Source organism: Aulonocara sp. 'chitande type north' Nkhata Bay, linkage group LG1, assembly GCF_057382095.1.
Source record: "Aulonocara sp. 'chitande type north' Nkhata Bay isolate Kocher_YH1m ecotype deep benthic linkage group LG1, A_spYH_male_GT1.1, whole genome shotgun sequence".
Classification (NCBI taxonomy): Eukaryota; Metazoa; Chordata; class Actinopteri; order Cichliformes; family Cichlidae; genus Aulonocara; species Aulonocara sp. 'chitande type north' Nkhata Bay.
Genome location: NC_141344.1, coordinates 17,635,201 through 17,654,851, shown reverse-complemented (window position 1 = coordinate 17,654,851; position 19,651 = coordinate 17,635,201). Strand labels below are relative to the sequence as shown.

Genomic DNA, 19,651 nt, shown 5'->3' with positions numbered 1-19,651 from the left:
ACTAGCCTCGCAGCCTTGGATTAGGTTAGATATGCTTTCAGTAAGTCATAGACATGACCAGCAGTGGTAAACTGCCACGTGAAACCTATATTAATAACATGTCAACAGTGCAAATGGCATGCTTGAAAGAGATAGCGGGCAAAAAGTAACAAATAAATAATGACAGGCCTTCTGGAAGTGTCTGTGGTATCTATCTGTCAGACAGATGCAGAAACTGTATCAGTTTATTTCTGACTCATAGCCTGGTCACGTCAGTGTGGGGAAAATTCACCCATGGAAACTATTCACAAAGTCTTCTGACTATGACTGTGTGTTTGCGTGTGTCCATGCATGTGTGTTTGTGTTTCTGTGACTCTCCACTTAACGGTATGTTAAGTAAAGGTAGGTGGAAGTTTATATCACCTTTCCTTGTTTGCATGATGCTCTGGATAACTAAAGGTAACTCAACCTCAATCCAAACTAAAGGTCAAATGTAGCCACTGACCTAAGTAAGTTTTTTTAAACAGGCGCTGCCTAAAATTGCAGCAGTACCACAATTGTGCGATCACTTCAACATTACTACTTTGATGTACAGTGTAGAGATCAGATAATACTAAATGTGGCAAGGCTAGTCTGTATAGTCTGGATTCTTCCAGACACGCAAAAGTCTCTGGCTTCATGGGAGGCTCAGTCCAAAGCTCCCTCTCTGTCTCCTTCTTCCCAGCTGTCCTGAAGCTGGCAGGACAAACTGAGTATGTGTGAAACCAGGTGGCTGAGCGGCATGTGTGGGGGTGCTGGTGAAGGAGGTCACGGCCAGCACTTGGGGATGCTTGCAGGAGGAGGGAGTAATCTAAGAAGGGAATGTCATCCTCAGCCAAAATACGCTCCCAGAAGATCACCAGTAATGTTCATCTTTATCTCTTCATTGGTCGGCTGACAGAAAGAGGTGAAGCGATCTGGCAATTGGTTGGTCAGAGCCAGGAGTCAGAGCCCCTGTTTGCTGAGCGGAGGGGAAGAGGGTGTGTAGTATATTTAGTCCACTCTTTAGTCTCCAGCTGACATCTTCAGTTGTCCTGACAGCAGGGTAAGGTTGAATCTTCTCTCTCTCTCTCTTCACCCCATTAAAAATATCAGCAGGGCAGCAGGGCAAGAGCAAAGTGGGAAATGAAGGGGAAGAGCCAAAGAATGAAAAATCACATTTAGGCAGATCTTCACCAACACTTGGGAGGTCTAGAAGACCAAGACTAATGACTAGCACTTAATAGCAATGAATAATATCCAGTCAACTGAGAGTGCAAGTTACATGTTGAATGTCTGGCAAGGAAATAGGTCTGCTATTAGCTACTGTGCTGTCACACACACACACACACACGCACACTCATACGCATACACACACACCAGTTGCATCCAGGTGCAAAACCACACACACACACACACACACACACACACACACACACACACACACACACACACACACTCCAGTTGCATCCAGGTGCAAAACCACACACACACACACACACACACACACACACACACACACACACACACACACACACACACACACACACACAGAGTGCACACTTGCACAGCTGTGGCACAATCCAGCTGCCTTTGCCAACACGAGAGCGAACACCTGCCATTGCTCCCAACCACCTGGTAGACACACGTGTGCGCAAAGACACACATTCACACATGCTTGCAGCTGTTCAGTATGTAAATGATCAGAAACATTACTCTTTGTGCATATGTAAGTGTTAGTCTGTGATTGTGGGTGAATGTATGCCATGGTTAGAGTGCAGCTGGTAGAGAGGGTTGAGCTATAGTTACATTGCACTGTCCTCTATAATTACCACAGTCAAACCAGGTTTACTACTGGATCGTGCCCATATCTAAGTCTGGCACAGGCCTTTATAGCCTAACCACTCTTAAACATTGCAACGCCATGCAAGCAACACAGAAGAATTTACAAAAAAGGCCATGTGAAGTGGAGGAGCAATATATGACAAACAGATTTACCGTATTTACACATTTGAACAAGCCTTAAAATATCATACAAAAAAAAGGTTGAAAAAAAAAAGAAAAGAAATACAGGTGCCAAAATTCGACAAAAAAAATGGTTTAAATGGGTTAAACAGAAACAATCCCAATTATTTAATCACGTGTTCTCACACAACTTTTATACAAAGGTAACAGTCGCATCACTTGAGGCAATTTATTCCTCTGGAGTTTCAAAAGATTTATGGAACGCTTTGTACTTCCAATGATTTATAAACAGATTCTGGTGAGTGAAATCAGCAGCTTTCCCCCTTAAGCTGATCTAAAACATATTTAAGGCTTTAACAGAGACATCTTTAGGGGAGCACATTTGTCGATTGACATTTGTATATAACAAATGAGAAAAACATTAACACTAATACAACTTTAAATACATCTGTGCATGGAATTTAATGATCATGTCGTACACTCCACAGACTCAATAGGGCAAAGTGATCAAGATACGCTGAACAATGAAGCAGAAGCAAAATTCCCACATACCTGTTCATAGCTGAGAAACGCACACAAGCTTATGTTGACACTGTACATCCACTTTGGTGACTTAATTTCCAACGTCCTATTGTCTAGTCCACTTTATTCCTGCATTAGTTTTAATAAGTACAACTGATAATTCATTTTTAAACCAATCCCGTTTGGTACACAGATGGGGCTACCAGCTTATACTTTCATGTATATGATCAACAGGAATGACAAAGTAGCTCCACATCCTCTAATCTTTACTGTTGATCTCGCTAAAGGTTCCCAGTTGCATTGTAACTCACACAGTCTTAACTGATTACCAGTATTTTGAGCCTCTGCAGCAGCACTGCTTTCTTTCCATCTCTTTGCATTTCCTAAACTCAAATCAAACTGCATAAAAACAACTTTACTCATGTGAAAAACCTTCCTCTCTGAGAGCAATGTCAACATGAAACAGTGAAAAAAATAATTTACATTCAATTTTCTCAATAACTATAATCGAAGTCTAAATGACTATAATCAGGGCTTGTTAAAGTAAGCACAACATTAGGCTAACAAGTGACAGAATATATTTAAAGGTGCATAAAAAATAGAAAGGCTTTCCGAAATGGATTGCTCACAAAATTGGTCTACAACTCATCTAGACTGTGATTTGGATGAAGCTCAGACAACATTTATACATAGTAGTCCATGCAGAAATCCTTACAATTCCAAAAGGTCCAAAAACATTTGCTCTTAGAGGTGTATAGGTTTGTGATTTCGAGGATGAGACATAAAAGGTAAGACATGAAACACTGGAATACCTCAATCTCATCTACTCCATGTATGATCTGATCTGTCCAGTCAGATATGGGCAAGAATGCAGCACTGGGTAAAGGCTAGCGGGAAGAGACTGAGTAAAGCTTTGAAAGCTAAATCAAAATCCACCTCCAGCAGCTTTGAAATTAAGCCTCTCAAATCCCAGAGGATCCCAGGAGAAACGCAAGGCTGCCCGTCAAACTGCACTGCTAGCGGAGGACAGAACCACAGCTGCAGAAACTTTACACAATCCACGCAACATGACTGGTTTTGAACAAACACATGCACACTCAAAGACACTTTGTTCCACACAGGCAAGGACTGTGTAAAACACTCTGCGGTTGGCGTGCTGTAATATTTCCTTTCATGAAGATATTTTAAGAATCCCATTTTTCCGATTTTCTTCTGGCTGCAATTTAAATCCAATTAACCCGCTCACCTTCTCTCAGCCTCCAATTCTTTTTTTTTCAAATACTTCCATTAATTCATTCACAGTTAACATCAAATCTAAATTTAATGTTGGAGTCACTTCTTTCATTAAGCTATAAATCTTCCCTGGTGAAACTGTCAAGATGCTGATGTGTTTTTACCGTGACAGTGAGAATGTAATATTCATCTTTTTTAAGCCAATACTTCCTGTAAGCACACAGTAAACTACAGACACACCTTAAATAACACACTACTGCGTACACACAAAGCAATTGAGTGATTTGAGATGTAGAAATCTGTCTCTGCCCTCGGAGCGGATCACCAATAACAATCCACCCGAAACAGCCTCCAGCACACCGCCACTCAAATATAAACGTCATGTGGATACCCCGACAGACAGATCAATCATGCAGATTTTATCAGTGTGTCTAGCTAGCTATTATTTTATTTGCTGTGTCGATCTTTTATGTCATTGTACAAACACTAGACACACCAATAGTTGCAAGGAGACAGTGGGTTTAGCTAAAAGCCTCACATTTTGAAAGCTACACCATCTGTGGGCGGACACTCTGTTCTTCTTCTTCTTCTTGAAGATGAAGATGGTACTTTATGACTTCATGGCTGCATGTTTGCAGTTGTTGCCAAGCAGACTGATCAAATGTGCAGTTATTGTGCGATTTGGAAAGGAAAACTACTGTCACCGTCTACTTTATTCATTTTGTAGATTCACACTATACATTTGAGTAATTAAATACATGTAAGATAAACAAACGTAAAGAAAACTGAAGGTGCAATTTAATGCATCATTTGGACATCAATATGACTATAAGAAAGAGAGCTGCACTTAACTGATCAATCAAACAACTACTTAAACTGCTTAAAAACACACACATTTGTATGTATAGCCACTGATTCACAACAGCAGTCATCTCACAAACCGTCAGGTAAACGATTACTCGTCCTTTAACCTGCCTTCTATGTCTTGAAGTGCAAAATTCTGCTCTCTATGGAAACGGAGAGTTTACAGGTACATTTAAAATTGTGCTGTATGGCTTCAATCACAAAAACTTGTGTATGTAGAAAAAGAGCAGCATTTTTAATAAAAAACAAAATGCACCTTGTTGATTTTTAGCATGCATTAGTAAATATACTGTCTTGCTGTTGTGCGGTCTTATAAAGTGTTTTGCTTTTCAGTCTAGTCTATGCGGTGCACATAATAAGAGCACACTGCAACACAGCACACTTTAACAGCATTACAAACTAACTTATTCAAAATTGACCAGAGCTGAAAAAACACTCATCTGAAACAGTGTAATCAGAAAATAAACATTATGGCTTTCTTCTTTTCCCCCTAATAAACAGTGTAAAAAATAGTTGTGGAGTAACACTGGGGAAAACGCAGTTTGAAAAATCTGTTTGCGATAGAGGGTTATATACTTTCAATCTGTTTAAGATTTATATTTTGAAAAAGAAAAAGTGTTTGTCCAGGCATTTCCCAAACCACTGAATAAAACTGTAAACCGTTTGCGAAATGCAACTCAGCGGACATCTGTCTCACTGAGTGCGAGTGGAAGATCTGCTGACCAGCTGCCCCTCCCCAGTCGCAGGCTGGAAGTCTATACTTATGCACCTGTCAAAGGTTAACATGTTGGACCTGTCAAAGGTCGTGTCCAACATACTAATTAAACACACAGTAGCACAACACAGAGCATGATAGCGACCCATTACTTATGTTTGTCAGTATATCTGCATATAACATTCTGGCTCTTTAATTCACGTGTTAATCTGTATCTCGCAAAACAAGCAAATATATATTTCAACAATCTGACACTTCATATTGCAGTTATAAGTATGAGTATAAGTATAGAATAGAACAGAATAGAATAGAATAGTGTTTATATTTATACAGCCCCTTTTACCAAACACACTGCACTAAGGGGAACCAGATGGGCACTCCCTCCTGACAGCCGAAATCCCTGTGATGACAGATCCTCTCAAGCATACAGCATGACACTAGAGGACAAAGCACCTGTTGCCCCTTGCCCACAGAAACACTGGCACTTTCTCAGCCATGAGGTCATTGCCTCACACAGGCCAAAACCGGCTGTGCCACCTGCAGACATCCCAATCCAGAATGATCACCCAAACCTCTGCTCATGCTGCCACTGTTCTCATGTAACCAACCTTATGATCCACTAGCCTTAGTGGAGAGAAAACCCTGCACTATATCACACTATATATATATCTGGAGTATCCCCTCTCATGTGACTGTTATGAGCTCATCTAGCTCACATGTGAATGCTTAGACACAGAATAAAGATTTAACTTTGGATTTAGCAAAAGGCAGCATGGACTCTGCAGCACAACTTTATCACTCACAATTCGAGTGCCTACCAATATGACCCAAGTCCATCTTTTTTCCCCTCAATTAAACAACTAAGCTGTTAATAACACATTTCTATAGACACACGTCTGAACTCCAGATGTTTAACTAACCATGGCGGGATTTTCCAAGCATCATCTGGGTTACTAATGACACATCTTTCTTTACAGCATATGACTCAAAATTTCGTTAAGCATTTGCATGTTAGTTCAGGATAATGAAGTGCATTAGATTGTTGATTGTTTTCTTTTTTTTGTGACACCGATGCTAACTGTCACCTAGCACTTCTTTACAGAGAAGAGGGAGATATTAGATAGACAGCTCCAATCCGCAACCTGAATAGCATCCACAGATGTTCTTCACATGTCCTGTGTGGTCAGTGTGTCAGTGCTTGTTTGCAAGACAGATCTGTTCATAGAGCCAGCTGGCTGTCTCCTCAGCTCTTCATTAACACGTCACTATCCTTGATTGACCCACACTGGTCCCCTATACAACCACACGGTCAGAAAATTTGCTGTTGATCATCTGGTAAAATTAAATTTTGCTATCATTTTGTGGACCACTTATGCTAAGAGTTTATTGCATCGAAATTACTTCTTATGATACAAGGTTATTTGTCATAAAACCAGCAGATTAATGCACAGTAGCTTTACACAGAAAACGCTGCCAGATCACCCTAATATGGGAAGAATCTGGGTAAAAATGTCACAACACATGAATGAATGCAGGTCTGGGAAAGTACCAGCTCGGTTTGTACAGAGCGCTTTGAGTGCTTAGGTAGAATAGACGCACGCTATATAAGAACCAGTCCATTTACCATTTACTTTGCTACCTACTTTAGCGAAGATCATTGCCAATATCTGTGTATACATTTACTGTAAATATGAATAGGTAGAGCAATTAAACAAATCAATTTAAAAAGAGAAAGACGTTAATGCACAATTTCTTTACCTCACTCTATTTATTTATTTTTTAGTATCAAAATTGAATAAAAGTAAAACTGAACTTTAATTGTACAAATCCCTGTTGGTGACAGACTGGTAATCCAATTCTAAAGCTGGTGAAGGAAATTAAGTATATACATAAAGTACCACAAACCTGATTAGAAGTGCTGGCTTCTTTTTTCTTCATAAATCTCTTGAGAATTTTTATTATTATTGCCCTAATCTTTACATTAAATTCCTTCAAAATGCTCCTGAGTGAATGAGCTCAAATCAAAATAAACTATTCAGGTGAGACCCACTTAGTCATGTTTTAACCAAAAAAAAAGCAAATACAGGACTGCTTTTGTCAGCATAGCTTTCCTCTGTTCTTTATAGAAGTAAAATATCTGAGTGCTTTCAGTCTCCACTTACTGAGACATTCACACAAAACTACTGTTATTCCCAATGCAGAGTACATCATTGCACTAAACTTCAAGGACTTTCAGTGATATTAATTTATTTAACATAATTATTTCCCTGCAGTTCTTTATCACCCCTTTTAATTTGACTCAGAGGTTGCATTAGGACAAACACAGTTTGCACTGACAGCTCAAATCCCAGCATACACAAGTCAATCCAAATCCCAGCATACTGGGTTTTGGAATGAACAGAGCAGAATTTAAAACAGTAGGAAAAAAAGAATATGACTGTGCCATCTCTCAAACAGCTTTTTTCTCCTTCTTACCTTATGTCTAGACTGTGGCGGCGTTGATTCTTGTTCTTTCCTCTCCCCATCTGAGGCTCCGGGCTCCAGCCTAGCCCTGTCCTGCTGCATGTTCTGTCCCACCTGCACCATTGCCTTACATTCCTTACATGAGCCAATCACCAACCTCCTGCCATCATCCACAAGGAGCATGCGTGTGCTGCGAGGTGCATATAAGAACACAGGTAGTCTGGCCACAGTAACAGCGCACAGCCTACCTTGCCTGCGCTGCTCCTGCCTGCAGAAGAAGCACACAAAAACCTCACAGCTGTACTGGCGTGCCCAGGGTGAACTGGGTGGTTGGGGGTTGGCACTGGATGAGCTAGAGGTAGAAGGGGTGGGCTGACCTAGACCTTTGCTCTCGTGCTGGGCCCACTGAGCATGCAGGTCATGGTAGCAAAGCTTACAGGCTGACACCAGACCTGTGGCATCAACTGGCTTGGCATGGGGTGCAGGAGGATGGACAGTGAGAAATGGAAAGAAAGGCTCCCTCTCACCACAGCGACCAGGCGGGTTAACATGTAGCTGGTACTCTCCTCCTGCACACAGCTCAGCTCCACACAGGTAGCACACTGACATGGAGGTGCTGGGATGTGAAGCCACCCCTGTTTGAGGGTGGGCTGATCCAGAGACATCGATAGACATGGCAGCATGGTACCTGACAAGGAATGAGCTGACAGAGGTGATGAGGTCTTCACTGAGGCTAAGTCGATACGCACTCCAGATCTCCTCCAGGATAAAATGGCACTGAGGACAGCAGTGCACACGGCCGTTCCTCACTCCCTGTGCATTAGGGGGGCAAGGCAACATATTAATGAAAGGAAAGTACATCACACCACGGGATTTGCCAACCCCTGCCTGTGCATATGCTACTCTCATGTCTCCTCCACACTCCTGTCCACAAAGGAAGCAGGCCTCGTGGGAAGCCTTAGGTTCAGGTATGCATTCCATGGACCCTGAGGATTTTCCCTCCTGCTGATGAAACTGGGAAGAATGAAGTCCAGTTGTGGTCTGGTTGAGGGGGACTACATACAAACGCTGAAGGACAGGCACATCAGCCAGCTGAAAGCTCTGCCACTGCTGCAAGAGAGAGGTGTGACAGCTGCCACAGACAAAGGTTATACCTGCTGGACTAATAGGTATTGCATTATGGGGTGGGGAGTGAAGCCACAAGAAGGGAAAGAAGGGCTCACCCTGTGCCCTCTCTTGTTTCTGAACACTGACTTTAAAACGTCCATCATGTCTGAGCCCAGCGCCACAGATGTAACACACACACTCTTCTGGACTGGAGTTTGCAGTGTGGTGTGGCTGATCTGCAACAGGTCTACGTTGTGTTGTGCGGTCTGTTTTGCGGTCATACGATTCCCTGTCGTCATCGCTTGTAATGTTAATCTCATCTTCAGAGTTGTCAGAGTTATTCTCCCTGGGAGGAGCCGTGTTACGTTTAGAGATGACAGCAGCGGTGCCAGCAGAAGACGCAGAAGTGCTGGAGTTCTCCTCGCCTTTTCCCTGGTACAGCAGCGATGGATGCTTGGAAGGAGCACAGCTGCTGTCGGCTACACGCTGGATCTGATGCGACTCCACATGTCTGACATTCTCCTCCTCCAGCCACCGCCTGTTGCGCATAATGACCCCGTTGTCTTGCACTGGTGTGTCAGAGAGCGAGCTGTCATAGCATCGCCGGGGTAATCTCTCCTGGGACTTTGCCAAAGATTCTGGTGATTGACAGATATTGTTCATAATTTTAGCACTGCGCCTCGCCGTCAGAGCACTCTCCGCTTTTGGCGATCCCTGCGCCCTATAAACACCCACCGGGTAACGCACTGCCCGCTGTGTATCTGGGCTGTTTTTAATACCGATACCATTGTTCTTCCTGCTGCTGTCTCTGGGCGATTTTCCAGATGCTCTTACAAACTTGTCTTTGCCCACACCGACTCTGTAGGCAAAATCCATCTCCTGATCTGAAATGTTCTCGTTTTCTGAAAAAGAAGAGAAATCAGACTCTGCGCCCCCGTCGTAGTTTTGGCTACTGACACTGATCCTCCTCTCCAAATCATAGGAGATGTTCCACTCCTGTGGGACCCGACGAGAGTCGCACTGGTACGGACGTTTCAGCCAGTACATGCGCTTCTCAATGGGTGTCCTGCTCCGCTCGAAAGAGTTCCACTGCTCCGTTAGAAAGCAGTGACATACAGCGCACACCAGTACATGACCATCTGGGCTCACTTCACACGCACCCGGGGCTGGCTCCTGATTTTGGAGAAACGGGAAAAAGGGGATCCTCTCTTTTTGATATGCCACTTGTAACCTTAATTCCTTCCCCGGTGTAACTCCGCTTCCACATATAAAACAGTGAACAAGTCCCCCCAATCCATTCCGATCAGTCCTGAAAATGTTACCGGGCAATGTGCTGTCTTCACCGGGCATAGCTGCAGCCATGAGTCGGTGTTTCCGAGATAAGGGTGCCAATTCCTGGTCACGGGGGGAGTTCATTGTTTCACAACATGTAAGGCTAGGCTACATGGCATAACGTCAACAACACACTCATATTCGTGATGCACACTTGTGCCCAAGTCAGAGAAACCATGCAGTCAATTTCTGTTCAAGTTACTCACTGAGTGATAAGATAGATGATAGTCCATTGAAACGACAGCGTGCGGCAACCGCAGAAAACCGTTAACTGTTATTTTTCAAGCAAAACATCCATAAAACATCCCAGTAGTCCTTGTTATCTGAAGACTGTAGTCCACATTATTGCACTCGGCATCCGTGGGTATGACAGAAGAAAAACTTGGAATCACTGTCCGCCTCTCCTGCAAACTTTCCTGCCTGCGCCATGTAACTTTGGCTGCTAACTCGCTCACACTGTACACAGCGCCATCCTCAATTCATGGGACCCGCTTCGACACCCCAAAGGAAACCTCCACCCCCTGTCAGCCCCAGTAATAATTTTACAGAGAGCACACATTCCTTCAGTAGCTGCCGATGCATCAAAGTACTGACCATGCACAGGATGTCCACAGTTTACAGGGGGCGTGCATCAGCCCGACGATCAGGCTCCTTCGTGGATCACCTGTGAGCAAAACCTCAAAAACCCATTAGGGAAACGGTGTAGGATAAACTTTCCATGAACACTTTTTTCCATGCACAAAGGTGAATTTTTTTTTTTTCAAAAGCAGACTTTTGTTAATTTAATTACGCATAGATATTTATGGATTTAAAAATATATATATATATATATATATATATTAATGTATTCGAATTAATAGATTAAGATAATGTATAAAACTGATTTTCCAGAAACGTGGTCTGTTTACATATATCAACAAATTAGTGGATATTAATTCCCAGTAAGTTTTTAGTGTTATTTAGAATTTAGACTACATTATTTGGTGATTTTTAATGTTTGTTTACTGGGTGAAATGAAACGTAGGAGAGTTATACAGTTATTCTTTTATGACAAGTATGCAAGCACTTTTGCTTTCATATCAAAATAATTCTGAACTCCTAGACAACAATTAATAATAATAATAATAATAATAATAATAATAATAATAATAATAATAATAATAACAATAATAATAGTAGTAGTAGAAGCAGCAGTACTAATGACACTTTATTAATATAGCACCTTTACAAAAAGAGTTTAAAGAATGCTTTGACAGAAGTGGGAAGGCAGAATATTCAAAGGGTAGATTCACACAGAAAGCAGATATAAAAGTCAACACACACACAGAAAGATCAGTCCCCTAAAAGAGGTGATAAAGAGGGCTGTGAACCAAAATTGACCTCCCTCTAACATACGCCCACTCTTCCCTTTGCTGACCTTTAGCATTTTACACAACAAGACTGGGCAGCAGGACAAGTCCAGCAATAAGACCACAACAGTAAGCAAAAACAATTATGACTGTCTGTCCCATTGTGGGCTCATCTGCTGTTCAGTGATCCACTGATGTCAGAGAGTCAGAGGCTACCACTTTCTATTTCTGCACTTCTCCATTATCTCCTCCACTATCATGTCATTATCGCTACTGTGCCACCTGAAGAAAACTGTATCCTCCTCAAGAAATCTCAGAAAAATGTGATTGATCATGCACACAGAGATGAGCACAGGTTAAGAATGAAGTAAACCAAAGAAGGTGCTCTGATCTATTGCTGTTTTGCATTTAAATTGCATACTCTAGTTGCTCTTTTCTGGCTTAAAGTTATTCCTAACACATACTCAAACACTAGTGGCTTGTAGTCAACATAGATTTACAATACTGCCTTGTACCGTCAGGCTTTGGTACTGCATCATCTGGGAAATCCCCCTGCCCAGCCAGTTAGAGGCTCATGCAAGCAAATCATAGATGAGCAGAAGAAAAACACCGTAGGGTTATAAGAGGAGCAAAGGAATGCAGATTGCAAGTGATTTGAATGAAATCCTCTTGTTGAGTAGTGTAGGGCCTCCAGGAGGTTTGTCAGAAGAAGGTGATGACAGAAGTGGGGGGAGGGCACAGACACTACGCTTTGTGCATGTGAGTGTGCGCACTGAGGGAGGGGACACCTGCCAATGTGCTTTAAAATGCATAAAATTTCATTTTGTTCTTGTTCTATGTTTTTGATTTCTATTCTTTATTTAAATAAAAAAAAACTACCTCTAAACTCAGAGATTTTTGAATGTGTCTGTTTGGATGCATTACTTCAATGTCCTGCATGTGCCTGTGCTTTAATGGACATATGGGAGGCATTATTTTACTGTTATACCACAGGACTCCACGGTTCACCAGTGAGACCTCCTGGAAATTACACATATCAATAAGAGGCAAATGGGAAACGGATTACTATTACCTTTATCTACCATCAAATGGGAGAACTCTGCAAGAAAGTTCTGTTTCAAAGCCTAAAAAGAATTAAAATAGCAAAACTCATATAACCTGCTGACTGTGGGTCATTTTCAGCTGGACAGTGGTTGTAACCTACAGCACTTGCAATGCTTGAGTCTAATATAATAAAACCTCTGTGATTTAATTTCTCTCAAAGTTTGGTTGTTTTACACTAAACATCCCCAAATCAACTGTATGGTTTTTTTTCTTAACAAGAAAAGTAGTGCCATCTAACACCTTCCTCAGGTCTCTCTTTATCACTTTATACCCACCAGTAGGAAATCTTCTACTTTTCATACCTGCTCTTTCTATCAAAGCCTATTTGTCCATGTCATAATGCTCAGCTACACCTACACAGATGTTTTCTCTTATTTTGACTGATTAGGCCTCTCCCACAGGACTTGCTGGACTCAAACAGACTGAGTCTGATTGACACCCCTGACTCTTTTTGTAACTTTAGTCACATAGCTCAGTCCTCTTTCCTCTCTCTGTACCTCTCTTTTTAAAATACTGTTCTGCTGTCAATTTGGGGGGGCTGTTCACAAAAGATGTGCATTTTTCCAAAATATTTTCATGCTGGTTTATATCAGACACTTGTAATATTTGTGTTTGCTGAGAATAACTGGTTACCACTTAAGTCTTGTTACATTAGAGCCCAATAAACTACCCAAGTCTAAACCCCTTCCATTTATATTTTGCCTAATTTATTAATTCCATTATTATCACTTGAAAAAAAATAATTTTGTAGTGTTTTTGTCAGCTTCAACATTTACTTTTTTTTCAAAGTAAAGGTTTAAAAGTGGCAGATACCTTTTCACCAGAAATAACAGCCACGCTTAGCTTCCAGCCACAGCTCTGTATCCTGCCAGGCAGGAAGTGAGGGTGTACATGCCATTACAGCGAGGCAACACATAAAGCGAATCAAGCCAAAGAGTCACAAGTTCAGTTACTTGATGGAGAGTCACCACAGCGAATGCACTCCCCCATTATCTGCTCCCTTATAGTGTCATCGTCATTGTTTGCAGTGTTAATAGGGGGGGGGGAACAAAATAACATTGTGGGATTTTAAGGTTGTGAGCTAGTTCAAGGCTGGAGTTTTCACAGTAGACAATATTAGAATGTAACAAGACGCATCTCAAATTCTCAAATTGGTGAGAAAGGTTTTCTTATCTGATTTAACTCCTTTATCAGCAGTCATGAGGCATTTCAGGCATTCACAGAGGAGACAGAGAAGGGCAGAGGCCTGGACTTTTTCCTTTTTGTTTGCTTATTGATTTGTTTCTGCAGGATCTCTTCCCTCTCTCCAAGGTCAGGGGTGTAGCTAAGGAATGTGTTTCTTCTGAGCAAGAAGATTTAATGTCCAGCTCACACAGCGTGGACTGGACCACTGCTCATTCACTTATTTGGATTAAGTCAGATGAGCTCTCCCCTCTGCTTTTCATGCTCAAATACAGTTCACTTACATTATTTTAATAGTATTAATTTATGATCCTTTTCTTCACTCATCTCAAGCTACATTTCCTTCATTCCTCAGTACACTCCAAACTGAGTTTTGTGCAAATGCAAAAATTGAGATTAATGATAGTCATGTGATATGACGGTGATGTTCAGGTCAGGAAGCTTCTACTTTCCCTGTAGTGAACCCCATCACAGATGCAGTTGACCTCTCCCCTCTTTCCCACAGAGGCATAGCCGGGCTGGAGCCTGAGTACATGTGTGTGTGTGTCCTCAGTGGCACAAAGATGACCTACACCACTTTCACCTGTACTTGTCAGTCAGTCTTGAGGCCCCACCCTGAGGCTCTACACCCCTCCCAGTGCAGACTGAAAAGTCATGACATACCAACGATGAACATTCCTCCCTTCTCAGGTCACTGAGACGCAACAGATGAAGACTCTTCAAGGAGAAGAAGAAGAGAACATTTGGGGAGGAAAGAAGAAGTAATGAGAAGAGCCAGAAGGCTAAAAGACAGAGCAGAGGGAAAACGTAGGGAAGGAGAGGTGATAAGTGACCCCGGTGTATTGCTGTGATCCACGTGGAATTGGAGAGCCTGGAACACCTGTTCTCTGTGGCAGATGTTATCCAGAGCTCTCTCACTGTGTGTCTCTAGGTTACTACAAGTGACTGCTGGAAATGCATTGAGCAATCGTAGAGAGACACGTTTGAATAGCTGGTTTACTTATATTTCTATAACCTTGAAGCTGGGGTGGTTTCAAAGTTGTCAAGGTACAGTTTAAGGATGTAGAGAAAAAACCCCAAACAAACACACACACATATGCTAACACGCTCTATCATTCTCTCTAGCAGCAGAAGCCTTACAATCTCATGCCCCTCCCTACTACTATTCCTCTCTGGCACATCACCATCTTTTGACTGAGCAGCGGCAGCTAATAACCAAAAAAGAATAATGATGAGGATGAAAACACAGGACATCAGGGGCAAGAGGAAAGGCCAGCCGAATCCGGGGATGGTGCTGCTCGTAAAGAGACGCCTGGAATAATGGGAAAGGAATGTGGTGTAACGACTCCCTTGGGTCCGGCCCAGCCGAAGGGTTTCTGGCCCAGTAACAACAAATGAGAATGCTTGAGGCTTGCAGGGTGCACACATAAGGGCTTTAACAGCACCCTGCAGTACACACACACATAGGCCTGCACATGCACATTGATCTACACAAACACACGCACACTCCCCCCCCCACCCCCTTCCTGTGCCGACCTACTGGAGTCGGCTGTTGTTGTTGGCTGCTTGCCGCCTTCGGAAGAAGCGCGCCCTCATCCTCTTGCTTCTTTCCTTTTCTTCACTCTTTCTTTTCCTCTTTCGTTCTCTCTCTCTCTCTTGCTGCCAGTGAAATGCTGATGACATGACATCTTCAGCAAAGTCCCTGGAAAAAGTGATTACCGCCCACCCTCACCCATATCAAATAATCCTATTTCTTGTCTGCAGTCCCGCCTTTCAGTTCATTCACCACTCAATATCCACCTCAGTGCCTCCTTCTTACTCCATCACCTTTCTGCCTTCATATGTTCCCGTGCAGCTGACCTTGCACGTGTGGGTGTACATGCATCTTTCTCTTGGCGTTAGCAGTCAGCTCACTTATCTATTGCCCCCAAAGTGGAGCCTATTATTTCAACCCCTGGCAAACAGATTTACACACATTAACTTTCAGCTGTCAAGAACTAGTATTTTCTTCTCAGGTTCTGCTCTTTACCCCATGTGATCGCAGTGCAGGAAAGCCCCTTTGCTCCTGTTCATTTTGCTCCAGTGAGTAGAGGTGCTATCTGATACATGAGGTGCCTGACATACACACAGCTTGTATAAAGAGTCTTTAATTCCTTCCTCGCAGACACACACATGTACATGTGAACACACACACACAGGATCTCCTCTCACGCCTTGGCTGAATTCCTGGGTGTGTTGGTCACGCGAGGAGCAGCGTCAATGCTGAGGCGCAGCCAGCATGATGAAAAGTTCAGAAAGGAGAGCGGATGGAAGCAGACTGGACTGCCTCCATCCGCGCTCCTTTCTCCTCCATCCAACCCATCCGCTGGCTAGAGCTATCTTTATATTCAGCTCTTTGACTCACCCATTTGCCCTCCTTATCAGAAGCATTTTGAATTTCCAGAGAATGCCATGGGATACAGAAAGTCTTGTTTCCCCAAACAGGGGTGCATTTTAATTGTAAAACTGTTTATAATTGTAGGAATGATACAAGTTATTTTATTTCTTGGATATACAATGACAATGACGCATTTACAGTGTAAGAGTATTTCTCATTATTGAGTCTAAGTTGTTGGGGATTATCCTGTATTTCTGTTTTAAATTGTTATCAGTGTGGAACTAATGAATTCCAAAAACTTGGATGAGCCTCACCCTTATATCTATAATGTTAACACTATCTCAAAGAGTCACTTTTCTGTGACAATTCATTGTGGTTATTGCTCTTTATTAAACTATCTATTACATGTAATAAGATCATAAAATTTTATTTTATTATTTTGCTGCTGTTGCATAGTGCAGCATCTAAATGCATGTGTGCACAACACTGACACTTGTTTGTCTGAAAATAAAATGTTTCTGCTTTAGTTTTCCTAACAAGTTGAGTTACCCTTTTCCATTTTTATGCGTAGCCATTGAAAGCAGAAAAATCAAGTGATCAGTGGTTTGCATTTCCAAAGAGCAATTCTTTTCTTCTCCCATGCTCATCTCATGCTCTCCACCATGACAACTGCTTTCACAATCCCCCCTCCGAGAGCCATGCCGGGCCAAGGGCCAGAGTCGTGAGGAGCGAAAGAGCCTCTTTTCTTCTTCTTTCTTTCTTTTTCTCTGACAACACATTCCATCGCTTTGAAAATGCAGTCCTGAGTAGTTAAAGATCTCTTTTCTCAGGATACTCTTCCATGCATATGGTCCCATCATATACACAAGGCCGTCGAGCCAGTATACTGGCTGTGAAAGGAGAAACACAAGAGAATAAAAAGCCTATTTACTTTTACAGATTAAAAACCATTTACAGAGAGATGACAATCATTCAGAGTATTATTACAGTTTTTTTCTATTAAATTACTTTCTTAATTTAACCTTTCTCATCTTTCACTGCATTCATTTTCTCTGTTGGTAATAGTGCTTCATTTTCACAACAGTGCTCTCTTGTCTACTATTATAGATTTGTGTGACTGATTTTTTTTTTATTGCAATGACATAACATGTGAAGACATCACCCATTTGCACCACTAGATGTCTCTCATTTTGCAAAACATTGGACGGTGTGCTGTGCTGCTATTCGCTCTAGAGTTGTGTACTGTAATATTGTTAGAATACCTTAGGCATCTGGGCTTTGGTTGCATCTGCTACATACAGGAATTTGTAATTGTCTTTTTTTTCTGCTATGTCTGTGAGGATGTCTGTGGTGTAAATCATATCTGTGATTATGCACAATGTCTAAGCGAGTATCTGTTTCTGCAAACATGAGGAAGTGTGTGTGTGTGGCACTGTTCGCCACAGATGTGCTGTGCAGGTGGTCACATTAGTCTCCTGTGTGCTAAACTGCATTCATGGGGAGGTCACTTCCAATAGCTCACAGACAATTTCTATTTGTACATAAGAATGAAAACACACAGAAAACGCACATTAAGTTTTCACTTTATATACGGATGTAGGTTTGTCTCCAAGTGTGTGTAATTGAGCACATGTGTGTTCGTCATGATGCCTCACCTCAGCTCTCCCACAGCTTCCCAGCAGCTTCCCGAGGATGAAAGCGAGTGAAACCCCAGACTAGTGGGGCTCCACAGCCAATTAGGATTGTTTGTTTAGCCAGCCACGGCCGCCTAACAGAACAGGAGCGTACAGCCAGCCACACAGCCCTGCAGGGTAAACCTCTCCTCTCTCTTTCCCCCTCATTTTTCCACTTCTCTAAACTCCAGCGATTCCATCTTCTCTCTTCACTTTCCACCCTTTGTCCCTTTTTCTCCAACTTCCATCACCCTTCAGTTAGATTCAGCCTTTCCAAGGCTTTCCAAGTCATTAGGTGATAATAGTGACCAGGTTTGTGTTTGTCACTTCTTCTAAACCGTTCCTTATATCCCACACATAAATGTTCACATATATTTAATCATTGGGTATTTTCTCTCTCCAGCTCTCTGATACATAGCCTCTGGTAACATAATATCCCAGCTGTGGCAAAGCCTGTCATACATTGTTGCATTTCCCAGCAGTTCAAAATCTACACTTATCCATTCTTAAATTGCTGGACTCAGATCGTGACAGTACTGTGGTTTCTTCTCGTCTGAGTTTTACTGATCTCTGACCAGCGCAATCCCTCCAGCCTTTTGTCTGATATTTTCATTGTGGAAAACTGCCTCGGTGAGTTATCACTGTACAGGATTTTGCACGCATATTGGTGCTAATCATGACAGGACTTTTCATAGAGGACAACGCCAAAATCAAACCTGATGGGGAGATTTCACAACATGCCTGGATTCACGCACACGCATGTATATCAGCCATTCACCATTTACATCTCCCTCCAGAATTCTAATGTCTCTTTACACCAACCATCTTCCAGCCACATTTTTCCTGCTGTGGTTCAATTTCCAATGAGATTTAAAGGGGAGGTGGTAGCCATCAACTAGTATCCCCCGCCTCATCCATCACTGTGATCGGAAACCTACATCTTCTCCCTTCCCTACCTATTCTGCTCTGGACCAACATCTGTCATCTACTTCCTCCTTCTACTGCACTTTTTCCCTCCTTTTCTCATTAGGCCTAACATCCCTGGATGGATCAGCTCACTGGCAGACGCCTGAGGGGGGCTTTAGTGTTTGCACACCATGGTGTGTGTTGGTGGTAGACAGAGGAGAAATGCAATGGCTATGCAGAGAGATGGAGTTGTAGGTTACTACTGAGCTACATTTAGACTGTCTAAGTTAGATTCTCAGCACAATGGTAGTTTTTCACTGGATCAGCCACTATAGTTAAACATGTGCACTCAAGTATAAAGTGCATTTGAGGATGAGTTGTTTTTCATGGGGGAAAAATGTCAGTGGATATTTCTCAGTGGAGTCCTCTTTAACTTTACTCAGACTAAAAAAACATCATGTTTTTTTCTTTTTTCCCCCTTTTTTTAATGAACATATATGATCACACATCCAAATGTGCACACACACACCTATATGCATGCAGTGCATACATACTGCAAATACAAGCACGCATACATATACGACTTTTGAGGTTTGTGCTTCCAGCAAAGCAAACATTTTAAAAGGATCTTTGTATACCTCTGCACACTCTTGCTGTGCAAGTGAATAGGTGGGGAAGTACCTGTTTACACACTCAGTAACCCAATCACTGTGTCACACAGGCACCGAAGGGCCAAAAGGTCTGTATGCCCCTCACTCGGCAAGAAGTTAACTTGAGAGAATTCCCTTTGAGATCACGGAGCAGATAAATGACACTCTCACGTAAGAAGGTCAGCATGTGACCGGACAAAAGCAACTTCCCA

The 19,651-nt window shown here is 42.3% G+C and overlaps 1 protein-coding gene across 1 annotated transcript in view; it reads right to left on the bottom strand.

Annotated features, from left to right (window-relative positions):
* The window catches only part of gse1b (Gse1 coiled-coil protein b), a 165,759-nt gene extending 155,054 nt beyond the window's left edge, over window positions 1-10,705 (bottom strand). Inside the window, exon 1 of the mRNA XM_086286088.1 lies at window positions 7,772-10,705. Coding sequence (XP_086142214.1) covers window positions 7,772-10,282 — 2,511 coding nt within the window. The 5' untranslated portion in view covers window positions 10,283-10,705. The remainder of the gene's footprint in view (window positions 1-7,771) is intronic.
* Between the last annotated feature and the right edge of the window lie 8,946 nt (window positions 10,706-19,651).